The 13,259-nt window shown below is 43.3% G+C and overlaps 1 protein-coding gene across 6 annotated transcripts in view; it reads right to left on the bottom strand.

The window, feature by feature from the left end:
- Positions 1 to 567: 567 nt before the first annotated feature.
- The window catches only part of LOC115094464 (probable E3 ubiquitin-protein ligase MID2), an 839,223-nt gene continuing 826,531 nt past the window's right edge, over positions 568 to 13,259 (bottom strand). For 4 of the 6 annotated variants that reach the window (XM_029607549.1, XM_029607550.1, XM_029607551.1 and 1 more), the window contains one exon: positions 568 to 6,394. In XM_029607549.1, coding sequence (XP_029463409.1) covers positions 5,989 to 6,394 — 406 coding nt within the window. In that variant the 3' untranslated portion in view covers positions 568 to 5,988. The remainder of the gene's footprint in view (positions 6,395 to 13,259) is intronic. The other 2 variants (XR_003857558.1, XM_029607552.1) reach the window with 2 other exon arrangements.

A 13,259-nucleotide genomic window follows, 5' to 3' on the forward strand; every position in this document is an offset into this window, starting at 1 on the left:
ATGTGATGGTGACATCAATGACCCTCCCACCCCCCCTTTATTTTAAAGCAAGAGCAAAGGTGGATTTTCAGACTTATCACTTGTGCTTCCTATAGCTTCTAATACTGACAATCTGTCAGTGTTTTAGTAAAAATGTGGCCATTTCCCTCCCTCAGAATCTTCTTGTTAACTAAAGTCTTGTGCTGGTCTCTCTACAATCTTCTTGTATGTGAGTAAAATCTGATAACACCCATTACCTCTTTAACCGATATCCGTTGCCATGCATTTGATCTTGCTCCTGAGAAATGCCTCATCAGATGTACGCTGGCAGAACTTGGTACATTTGTGCTAGTTTCATTGTTGTTTCTTCCACAGTGCAAATTTCTAGTAGTCATCTTTTATCCTGGCTCCTAGGACTTTTGCACTACAATAACATGCTGGCAATTTGTCGTGTGTCAGCAGAAAGGAAAGGAAGCCCAGCTTTAAGTGTCACATCTTACATGGCCTTGAAAACCTCATGTACAAAATGTTTGGATTATTTTTATGTTGATCAAATGATTGCTATTGATTATTGCATGCTGTTTTAAATTTTCCCATTTATAATGGGTTTGTTTTTTTTTTTTCTGTCATCTGCCATTGAATGGATATATTTTAAGAAATGTGTAATATAAGAAATCAAATCAAAAAATATCACAACCAGAAAATATCCTTTTTTTTTTTAAATGTAATCCCTGGCACTAAATATCATTAATACTCAAGAAAGTCTGTATTGATGACTGAGCTGTAGTCATATCAGGATTTGTTATTCCTGGCACGCAGACTAACAGAAATATTTACTTCAAATGTCTGTACAAAACCTTTGCTTTCCAGCATCCAAGCTGCAGAGGCCATACAAGGCTATGGAAGTCTTTTTGTAGTGTTGATACTATTGAACCCATACTCTTAAATACACTTATTTTTTTTTACCCTTTATTATGTTTTATTTAAAATAAGTAATTTTTTTCAAATGACTACTCATTTATGGGGTATCTGGTTAAAGTAGGCACGGGCACGAAACATTCTCTGTAAAATATTCTCACTAAAATACTACAATGAGAAGCCGCAGCACTACATCAACAGAAGATAGGAAAAAAAAAAAAAAAAAATAAAAGTTCCTTTCTCCAATTGTTTGAGGCTTTCATCTGGATGTTCTCAGCTCCTGATATGTTCTGCTGGAAGCTGGAGCACCACAAGTAAGGGAGCACAGGTTCTCGTGCCATGGCCAGCATTTTGCTGCTCTAAGCAAATTAAAGCCCACTGCCATTTTCTGACCCCCCCCCCCCCCCAAGTCCATTTTATGATACGACTTGTAGCCTTCTGGTTCAGTACCCTTAAGGCCAAAAGTCTGAGGGCGACATAGTCAATCCGATGAGTTAGGATTTTTGATTTCTTGACCTTTAACAGATTCTCTGTGTGAAAATCCTAAGAAAGAAAGCTTGCTTTAGTGGACGGGCCTGCAATGTGGAAAGGAAATTTCAAGCGAAGGTAATGCAAAGACTATAAAAGACTTGGATAAACCTCCAGCTATCACATACCGTAATTCCCACAGCTTTACTGTCCCTAATGCTTCTCATTGTTCTGTTTCTCCTCATTTACCTCTATTTCTCCTGGCTCTGTTTCTCTATCTTTATTCCCACACTCTCTATCCTTTCCCTCCCTTTTTCATAAAACAAACAGAAATCATTTTAAGCTGAACAACTGAAAGGCTTAATGAACAGTGTGTGTAGGTTTTTACCAATAAACACTGCTAAAACACTTCCAATGCAAAAAAATAAAAATATATAAATAAATACAAGACATGTTTATTGGTTAAACACCAGAAAAACACCACTTCCCCTAGTACTTTCTCACCTCTTCCCTTGCCTGCCCTGGATCCTCCATTCTTTTTGCGACTTTTCCACCCTGATGATTTTCAGCTTTACAATGAACGTATCTGATTCAGCCAGAAAAGGTATCCAGCAAAGGTTCCTGCACCACAAAAACACCAATAAACACCAAGGTTTTGTGCTCTCAAAGAACCCTTAATGAGCTGTACAATAAATACCTAAATTTACAATATATAAACACCTAAAATCAGAAGCCCCAACTATATGTCTTTTAATAGATATACCACGTATGCTTAAAGATAACTTCCCCAGTAGACTCAAAACAGCTTGGTGTGAACAATATGATCCCTTTTGTTCTACTAGGCAATAAGATTATTTTCATCATAAGTATACAAAGAAAATCTAGCATACCAAGCACGAGAATGTGAAAAACTCAGCAGTCATCTCTAATTTTCGTAAAAAGCCCACTGTAAAAAAATAGAGCTTGAGAGGAGCATTTCTTGAAGAAAATAAACAAAATAATGCAAAATCCTTTTAAACTCTTGCACCTCCACAGACTAGGAGAATGCAATGCCAAAATAATACATTTCTATATAATAATCGTAGCATTATGCAGCATATGGACAAGGTAATCCATTGTCATTCACTGCTGCCATTTTGTCAGTATCTTCATTCTCTCCATGAAACATCCATGACTTACATCTACATATCTAAGCAGACTTACAAGGCAACCACACCATTTTGTTCATTCTATCCCACAACACTAGTTGAAAATATGGAAAAATGGAATGTAAATCAGGCTCTGGTACAGAAGCCTCAATGATGGGTACACCCTTTCGAGATTAGAGCTGCAAAACATTAATTCAGGTAGAAGCAAGCAGCCCAGGTCATAGAATACTTGTGCCATTCCTACATCATTTCTCCCCTTCTTGCAAACATCTTCTTGCAAACATCTCACAGCTGTACATGGGAAATTCCGTTTGAGCCCCATGCCCATTCACAACAGCTCTTTTAAAAACAGATGTAAAGGATCAGTGTGCACAGATCACAGAACTCCCTGAAGAAAACTGCAAATGGTATGATAGTCAACAATGTTCCACTTGTGGGATAAGGTACTCTGTGCTTTTAGTTTTATTTTTCTCAAAAATGTCACTTTCCCTTACTTAAATATTCGGCAGACTTCTACAAAGCATGGGAAGGTGAAATTTTCTTTAGAAAAAGAAATTCAAGGACAAGGGGGTCATGGTCTGAAGTTGCAGGAAAGTTCAGAGGAAACATAAGAAAATACTTCTTTACTGAGAGGGGGATAGATGCCTGGAATAACCTAGCACTGAAGATGGTGGAAGCCATTCTGTGCCAAACTTCAAGCATACCTGGGACAAATGTAAAGGACTGTGGTTAAAGCAAGGTTAGGAGGTCGCAGTATTTCAATCAACCCACACTTTGCTCCTTCTAGAGAAGCAGCAGCAAGGGGAGAGGCGATAAGAAGAAAACAATGTGTGGATAAAGAAAGCACAAGCTAGGGACACTGCAGGTCATCGGGTAACCTGGTGAAAACCAGGAGAGTCATCTCCCCAGTAACCAAGAGGGGTGATGCTGGCAGACTGATAGTGGCCAAGTAGAATCCAGCAAGGCCATGGGCACAGAGGCTGCCGGATGTTTGGGAAACAGCCTCATTATTTGAGGTAGCTGTTTAAACAATTACAAAGTTTGGTGGTGAAGGGAAGTTTAAATATGGGAATTTGCATGTTCATGTATCCAAGATGGCTTTGATAAAATGTGATATTCTACAAGCAATTGAGCTTGCCAGCTGGGAAATATTTTTAGCATTGGAGACCAAAATAATTGTACAGTCTGGCTAGGCCAATTGGTCTTTATCCACTGTCATCTATATTGCTATTTTTAGTTTTCAGTATATTACTGTTTCTTTAATCCACTTAGTGTGTACATTGGATCTCTGCATACCTATGATCTGAGCATCATTTCTTTCTATACTGTCTAATAAATGATTGCCCAAGAAACAGATTCTACTTTCCTCAGTTAGGAAAAGTCATGGTCAAAGTGATATGACCCTAAAACTGGCAACAGTATTTGGTCTTCCTGCTTTCTAACTCTACTCGTATGTTTTTATATTTATTCTTTACAGATTCAGACCTTAAAATCTTACACATTCCTTACATTCCTCGTAAAACCAATATATAGACAAAACAGTTCATCGTGAAAGTGCATTATGAATATGCCTTTGTGCAGCAGGAAGCAGTACAATTCTTGTTCATAAATAGGTTTATACATGATTTTATACAATAGTAGTCATACTGCAAAGATCTCTCAACTCCACTCCATAGTTGTGCATGTGTAACACAATCCTTAGGTCTATTTTTCCCTTTTTTTTTGTTGCCGTCAGGAAGCAGCAATACTGTTCATCCCCAAACACACTTCTATCAAAGACCAAGGAAACATATGGCTCCATTCACTTTAAAAATGTTGGGTAAGAGACAGATGGTGAGTACTGTGCACTCTATCAAGACATTAAAGATGCAGAATTCATGAATGAGACTAATAAGGCTGCTAACATACAGCCTCTCCAATCAGTTACAGCAGCCTGCATATGGAACCTCCTAATTGACCAATCTGGAGTCAGCCCTTTCGGACAATGAAGTTAATAATGAGTAGAATACCTCATCAGCATTCAGACTTTGCCCAGTGCAGGTTATAATTTTCACATCATGCACTTATCAGGAGAAAATCCTTACACCATGGAAGGTAACAGAAGACCTAAATAGCTTTTTTTGACAACCTGCAACATTGCAATTGTTTATAACCAAAAAGTAACAGTTAGGCCATGCTTTTATGATGCTTGTTTTGTCAGCTGCTTAAAAATATGCCAATTAAATGTTTTACATCTCTAGATATAAAGGGTTTTTTTGCTTGAGCTCCACTCCTGGAACTGTGATAGGGGGTTATTTACTAAAGGTTTTCTCCCATTTTGTGTCTATGGGAAAAATGTTTACTAAATGACCCCCAGAGTCAGGCATTGCTCTAACCTTCCACCAGGACATCAGTCAAATCTCTCTATGCAGTGTAGGGGTGTGAACTGGAAAAATGTTTGTTTTGTTCTTTTTCTTTTGTATATTATTATTACATTTTGTCTGGAATATCCAAAATGAAATAAACAAAATAAAACAAAACAAAAAAATATACCCTCCTTCAGCCCATCAAACCCAAGAAAATAAAAGGTTCCCACTGGTCCTCAAGAACCTGCCAACTTCCCCCTATCCCCTTTTATCCCATCCGTGGATCTTCCATGGGCAAGAGTGATCGACAGTCGTTCCTGTTCTGCAACTCAGTCTTCAAAATGGCTGCTGGTCAACCTGAAACCAGCACCAGTAGATTATACCCAGGCCTAGGGTTGACTAGAAAACATTTTAAAAACTGGGGATCACTCCTGCCTGTGGAAGACTTGCAGATGGGATAAGAAGGCGTTGAGGGTGAGGGAGGTCAGAGGGATCCAGGGGGCTTTTATTTTTGCAAATTTAGTGGGTGGGAGGAGCTACCCAAAATAGATTGTTTTTTTGTTATTAAATGTAGCTTCAAAATAAATATCTTGTTTGTTTTTCTTTCATTGTTTTTGAAAATGAAACAAAACGTCCTATTTCAGTTTAAATGACAGGACATCCCTGGTATGGTGCCCTACAGGTGCACTTTAAGGATCACTTTCTAGGCTTGTACTTGAAACTTCTGAACTATCTTTTTCAATGGCTTTAACATAAAAAAAAACATCAAACGTCTGACCTAGAGCCCACGGGGTTCAGAGCTTCTCATTGCAAGGAACTTGATAGATTTAACATTTTTCCTCCCTCCAAAAAAACATGATGGCAATGGCAAAACATAATACATACTATATCATTTTGAAAAATCAGTCACTGCAAGTAGCTGTACGGAACCATGGATATTCAGACATGAAGACCAACCTATCAGCATATAACAAGGCTAGACTTTCAGTGTTTTATGGTTCTTCGTTTAGGAGGGAGAATGCCAAGCATGGCCTGCTTGACCACATCCTTTCCATTTGTTCAGTTTTTCCTGAAGGGACTAGGTACCGAGCTACCTGCAACTTCAGTGCAGCCGGGCCCCCCTACAATGCTCAATGGCAGGCCTTCAATCCTGAAACATAGGGGGACTCCTGTTGTGGCCTACAGATGCACTCCTGTTGGTCAGGGAAATCTATAAAGTCTGGGGCAGGCAGGCCTGACAAGATTGTCACGGATTTGTTCCAAATGGTGAACGTTGGGCACACAGGAAGGACGAAAGAAATGTCAAATGTGTGGAGGTGCAAGGAGTTGGCAGGGTCATAGAAGGACAGTGTGTTGTTGTCATAGTCCAGGAGGATACCGAGGCGCTTCAGCTGCAGCTGCGCATCCACCATCATTTCCTTGTTGTTGTGCCGTACCACAAAGTTGTTGTTGCAGCGAGAGAAGACCCAGGAGGAAGAGTTCTTACCTATCCACTCGTTCTTTGGTGCGGATTTGTAGGCAATCCCAATGGCATACCTCGAAGGACAAAAACAGTGTTAAATTGCTGTAACAGGGATCCAAGTTTCACAATTTCCACAGAACATCAACTCATAATAGGCTAGGGTTGGCTGCGTTCCACTCTCGAAATGTAAACAATTCAAGCAGCAGACTATGGGCTCTGTTTTAAGCTTTCAGATGGGAATATTAGAGAAGTACCATATAATTGATAAATTATGGCCAACTCTGAATAAGACACATATTGATTTTTACTCTTAGAGGGTAACTTTCAAACAAATTTGCATGGCTGCATATACCCATGTGTGGAGATCTATGACAGGAGTTTATAAACTACATATATCACATATGTGCGTATTATAAAATATGATTAGGTCTACCTGGCAATGTATGCCAGGTAGACCTAATCATATTTTATAACATAAAGGGAGGAGGAATAGCCTAGTGGTTAGAGCAGTGGACTATGAACTAGGAGACCAGGGTTCAAGTCCTGCTGTTGCTCCTTGTGACCTTGGGCAAGTCACTTTACCCTCCATTGCCTCAGGTACAAAACTTAGATTGTAAGCCCTCTGGGGATAGGGAAATACCTGAATGTAAACCGGTGTGATATCTCAATTGAGATCAAATGTTGGTATATAAAAATAATAAACAAAATAAATAGTATGCACATTATATACACTTATGCTGAAAGTGAGTAATTGAATGCACATACTTTTCCTACCAATTTAAAAAATATGTGACAGTAACTTTTAAACAGGTACGCGGGTGCACACGTGCGCATGTTCGTCGGTCTGTGCCCAGGGATGCAGCCATTTGATAACATATGCGCATATATGCATGCATGTTAAAAACCAGCCAAACTGCGTGCACACGAGTATGCAATTTTAAGTGGATGCGCACCTATGTGCACAAATGCTGCTTCTACCGCATAAGTGGGGGGATTTCAAAAGACACGTGTGCTGACGCCATTACCTGTTTTACTAGTATGTTCCCAGTTTGCCCAGGTAAGGGATAAGACTTCTAAACCCTCCCTAGTTTAATAGCCTCCCTTCTCCCCACCTTTAAAATTCCACCGATCTGGCTATTTGTCTTCATAACTTGCACATCATCCACAACAGAAGTAACGTTACGCTGCAGGGGATCCCGACGTGTACCTGCGCACGTAAGAATTTACGCACAGATTTCAATGTGAAATCCGGGAACGCTCATTCCCCACCCACATCCCACTCCTTTTTTGAACTTTTCATTTGTGCACGTAGCGGCAAGCATGCACATACTCGGGCGGCTTTTAAAATCCGCTCCGCGCATGCCTGCCCGACATGTGCGCGTCTCTCCTGGTTTGGGGGCGCGCCAAGCTTTTAAAATTCAACTTTCCTTGAGTATATTTTGTGTGTATATCTTATGAATGAAAATAAATAAGGACTTACTCGTGTAAAGCCCGATTTTACCAAGCGCAAGTTGGTATATTTTAAAACATGCACGCATAATTGAAATTACCAGTTTTCCGATTCCTCTACCAATTTGCCCAATCCTTCTCCGCGTCATCGAGACCTTCCTGGTTCTTCGGCCTGAACTTCTCCCAGTTCACCCAGACCACCCGCCCAGCCACAAGTATACAATAAACACCTTTGATATCAATTACGCATCATGAAAAGTGTAAAACTGTGTGAGTAATTTGCCAAATGTACCTGTGTCTCTTTTAAAAAAAAAACTGAAAGGTGCAGCTGCAAAGGTTAAAAGTGTACCATCTTAGAAGCATAGTCCAGATGTATTCTACACATTAAGAAAGGTAGAAGGAAGGCCAAACAATTACCGGCATGGTTAAAAGGTGAGGTGAAAGAGGTTATTTTATCCAAAAGATCTTCCTTCAAAAATTGGAGGAAGGATCCATCTGAAGAAATTAGGAAAAAGCATAAGCATTGACAAATTAACGGGTCGATACAGTAAAGTCCGCGGGAGAGCGGGTGAATGCCCGCTCTCCTGGCTCGCACACAGGCCACTCTCCTGTGCGCGCGATTCTGTATTTAAATGAGGCCCGGCAGTAAAAACAGGCAAAAGGAGGCGCTAGGGACACTAGCGCATCCCTAGCGCCTCCTTTTGAACCAGAGCGGTGGCTGTCAGTGGGTTTGACAGCCGACGCTCAATGTTGCCGGCGTCGGTTCTCGAGCCCGCTGACAGCCATGGGCTCGGAAACCAGACGCCAGCAAAATTGAGCGTCCGGTTTTCGACCCGACAGCCGCCGGCCGACTTCAAATTTTTTTTTTTTTTTTTACTTTTTTTACCCTTCGGGACCTCCGACTTAAAAGCAGTTTTTACTGCTTTTCTGTGCACTTTCCCGGTGCCCAAAGAAATTAGCGCCTACCTTTCGGTAGGCGCTAATTTCTGAAAGCAAAATGTGCGGCTTGGCTGCACATTTTGTTTTCTGAATCGCGCGGGAATACCTAATAGGGCCATCAACATGCTCCAAGAAATTGATCTGGTGTTTGGCTTCCTCTGGAGACCAAGACCCTTGAGTTTGTAAATTGGCAACGTGTGCTCCCCAACCGATGTTGGAGGCATCTGTTGTAAGGGTTATTTGAGGATCTGGAGCTTGAAAAGGAAGGCCTTGAAGGAGATTGGCCTGATTATTCCACCAAGCTAGAGACAGACGAAGTGGGTTGGTTATGTGGACAACAGCTGATAGTGGTTGAGATGACTGAATCCACTGTGACCTTAGAGTCCACTGTAGGATCCTCATGGTGAGATGAGCCATGGAAGTGACGTGTACTGAAGACGCCATGTGTCCTAGCAGGACTAGAAAGTGACGTGCAGTGGAGCGTTGTCGAGACTGCAGCTGATGGGCGAGAGAGGAGATGATGAAAGCTCATTCTCAAGGAAGAAATGCCTTCACCTTGAGGGAGTCCAAGTCTGCTCCTATGAACGACAGGGTTTGCGATGGTACCAAGCTGGACTTTGGATAATTGATGAGAAACCCTAGAGAGATCAGGGTGTGCAAGGTGAGACGTAGGGACGTCAGAACAGCTTGCTGTGTGGGAGCCCTGATCAACCAATCGTCGCGGTAGGGGTAGACATGGACACCTTGAGTTCTGAGGAACGCTGCTACTACTATGAGGCACTTGGTGAAGACTCATGGAGCAGAGGCTAGGCCAAATGGTAGCACTCGATATTGGTAGTGCTTTGGGCCTACGAGGAATCGCAGAAATTTGCGATGAGACGGAGTTATTGCGATATGTGTGTAAGCGTCCTGGAGGTCTAGAGAGCAGAGCCAGTCTCCCCTTTGTAGAAGAGGAGGAGGGAACCCATGGTCACCATCTTGAACTTTTCTCTTTGGAGGAACTTGTTTAAGGCCTGAAGATCTAGTATTGGGCAAACGCCACCTGACTTTTTTGGGATTAGAAAATACCGAGAGTAGAATCCAAGGCCCTGTTTGGGCACTGTTCTAGTGCTCTGGACTGGAGGAGGAGGGAAATCTCCTGTTCCAGGAGCGGTGAATGGTCTGATGTTCCCCATGTCAGCCAAGGTGAGGAGTCCGGTGGAATGGCAAGAAAGTTGAGATGATAACCTTGAGTTATTATGGTGAACACCCACTGGTCTGTGGTGACTGAGTGCCAGATGTGGCTGAAGTGGCACAGTTGACCTCCCACTGGTACATGCTTTAGTGGAGTCTGAATGCTGCTCTCTAGAAAAAAGTCACAAACCAGATGCTGGACCTGGTTGAGGAGTTGTTTGCGGCTTTTGCCTGCGAGGTTGCCTGGACTGGCCTTTCTGGTAAGGCTTAGTAGAGCGACCTTTGGACGGAGGAGGATAAGATTTCCTTTGGCGGTAAAAGGATTTCTTGGGCTCCTTTCTGAATGTTTGCTTAGCAGGATATTCAGAAGGTATCAAGGAGAGTTGGCAAAGAGTCTCATGGTGATCCTTGAGTTGTGCCACTGTCTTTTGTATTTGCTCACCAAAAAGATTATCTCCAGTGCAATGCAAATCAGATCTATCCTGGACCTCAGGCCGTAGGTCGGACGACTTTAGCCAGGCCCATCGCCTTGCAGAAATGGCTGTTGCTGAAACCCTGGAAGCGGTGTCAAAAACATCATAGGCAGATCTTATCTCATGCTTGCCCGCTTCTAAACCCTTTTGAGTTAGGGCGTGCAATTGGTCTTGAGACTGTTGAGGTAGGGACTCAGCAAAGTCCTGTATTTGTTTAAAGAGGACCCTGTTGTACTGGGTCATATAAAGTTGATAGGAGGCGATGCAGGATATAAGCATTGCCCCTTGAAAGATACAGTGAACTATAGCATCCAGGAATTTTTGTTCCTTTCTTGGAGGATAGGAAGAATGAGGCTTGGATCTTCGGGCTTTCCTTTGGGCTGACTCAACAATCACTGAATGGTGGTCCAATTGGGTCTTCTGGAAACCAGGAGTTGACTGGACTAGGTATGTAGGGTCAGCTTTCCGATTGACTGGTGCCACAGAACCAGGATGTTCCCAATTTCTTTTCAGAAGATCTAGGAGGACATTATGGATGGGAATAGATGTTAGTTCTTTAGGAGCATCTAAAAATTGAAGAAGCTCCATCATCTGATGTCTATCATCTTGTTCTGTCTGAAGTTGAAAAGGGACCACTTCAGCCATTTCCTTCACAAAATTAATGAAGGACAAGTCCTCTGGCGGAGAACGCTTCCTGCTTTCAGCAGGAGAGGGTGGCAATGGCAAGTCATCGGTATACTGGGATGAATCATCAGTCCAGGTATCGTAGGGATCATCTCCAGCACCCCCAGTATCCTTGGAAGGATGAAAAATTAGTATACCTGAAGGTCCCGGGCGAGGCACCGAAGGCATCGATGGACGGGTTGGTGGCACCGATGGAAACAAAGATGCAATCGGTGAAACCGAAGAACTCCCGATGGCGGAAGGAACGGTGTTTCTCCTTCTTCTGTCGATGAAAGAGGAATAGGAGAGGAAGGCACCAGGTCCATTGGAGTCGTCGGATCCATCGGAGGAAAAGCAGCGATCAGCGCTTCCATTCTCGTGAGTATCAGTGCTAGCGTTGCTGGAATGGGATCGGCTACCAGTTCAGGGATCAGTACCGGTATCGGCGTCGATGGAACCTTGAAGCCTTGCATCACTCTGCCGATGGCCTCCTGAATCATCTGATCCAGTTCCTCCCAGAAACCTGGAGCATGGAGCCCCGATGCCGGAGGAGAAGGAGGTGGAGGTATAGCCGGAGGGACCACAGTTGGAGGGGGAATCGCGGCTCCTATCACCGGTCCTGGTGAAGGTTGCCTCGGTGACCCTGAACCAGATAGGGATGGTGCCTTTTCTGGACGGGCTTTCTTCGATGGCGGTTCAGACGACGACATCAAGGCCTTGCCTGCGTCGATGGTCTGAGACCTGCGATGTCGATGCCGATGCTTTTCTTGACGGTCACCTCTGTCCTTTTCATGAGGGGGAACAGAGGGTGTCGATGGCCGTGGAGTCATCGATGCTGGTCGGACACCAGCCAGTGCCCGATGATGGTGCGACGTAGATGGTGTCGGTTCAGATGACGTCGATGCTATGAACGGCATCAGTGTTTCTGACCAAAAGAGAAGTTCCATTTTCTCCATTCTAGCCTTGTGACCTTTAGGTGTCATGAGGGCACATTTGGTGCAAGTAAGGACATCATGCTCGCTACCCAGACACATTACACATACCTGGTAAGGGTCAGTAATGGATATTGTGCGGGTGCAGTCCGGGCATCGACGGAACCCTGACGCCATGGCCTATGAAAAAAATGTAGCCGCGGTGTGGTCGACGGCCAGTGGGCCGTGAGGGCCAAACTCGACGGGGATCGATCAGAATCGGGTAAAAAACTTACCGGACCACCGTAGACGTAAAAATGAAAGAGGGGGACCCCTGTGGGGTAGAAAGTTGAATAGTAATTCCGTGAGGAAACTTCCTGTCAGGAATCTCTGTGGAGCTCCTTAAGCCACGAGGTACTGTTGCGCGGAAAAAAGAAGACTGAAGGGGACCCCTGCTGGTTGCAGGGCTAGTGCCATCCTGGGCATGTCTAGTAGGTGCCAGTCAAAGTTCTAGAAACTTTGACAAAAGTGTTCCGTGATTGGGCTCCATTCTGTGATGTCACCCATATGTGAAGACTACCATCCTGCTTGACCTGTGAGAAAATCTATTTCTTCATGATATAGTATAATATCTAGCTGCCAAAAGAAATGACATCTGAAGGGAAGAAATTATAAAGACCTTCAAATACATGAAAGGAATTAATGATGCACAAAAATCAAATCTTTTCCGATGGAAAAGAAGCTGCAAAACTAGGGGTCATGATAAGAAACTCCAAGGGGGAAGACTTAAGAACAATGTCAGGAAATATTTCTTCATGGAAAGAATGGTGGATGCTTGGAATGCCCTCCTGGAAGAGAGGTAATGAAATTCAAAAAGGTGTGGGCTAGATTATTGACATGATGAAATGGGATAACTTTACTATTTCACCTAAAGTTTACATTTCTGCTTGCGAATAGCCTGCATGGAGTGATGGAATGGCAATTGCTACTATCCTTAACAGAAGGCTTGGGGGTAGCTTGCACGTAGTGGCAGTTGCTACTACCCTTAAAAAAGAAAAACTTTCTGGGCAGACTAGATGGACCATTTTGATCTTTATCTGCCGTTATTCACTATGGGCCGGATTTTAAAACCTACGTGCGCGGCGTACATTTGTGCGCGCTACCCGGTGCGCACAAATGTACGCCCGATTTTATAACATGCGTGCGCAGTCGCGCGCATGTTATAAAATCCGGGGTCGGCACGTGCAAGGGGGTGCACAATTGTGCACCTTGCGAGCTCCGAGCCGTGCTGCCTTCCTTCATTCCCTCCCAGGCCGCTACGAAATCGGACC

The sequence above is a fragment of the Rhinatrema bivittatum genome, chromosome 6 (genome assembly GCF_901001135.1).
Source record: "Rhinatrema bivittatum chromosome 6, aRhiBiv1.1, whole genome shotgun sequence".
In the NCBI taxonomy this organism is placed as follows: domain Eukaryota; kingdom Metazoa; phylum Chordata; class Amphibia; order Gymnophiona; family Rhinatrematidae; genus Rhinatrema; species Rhinatrema bivittatum.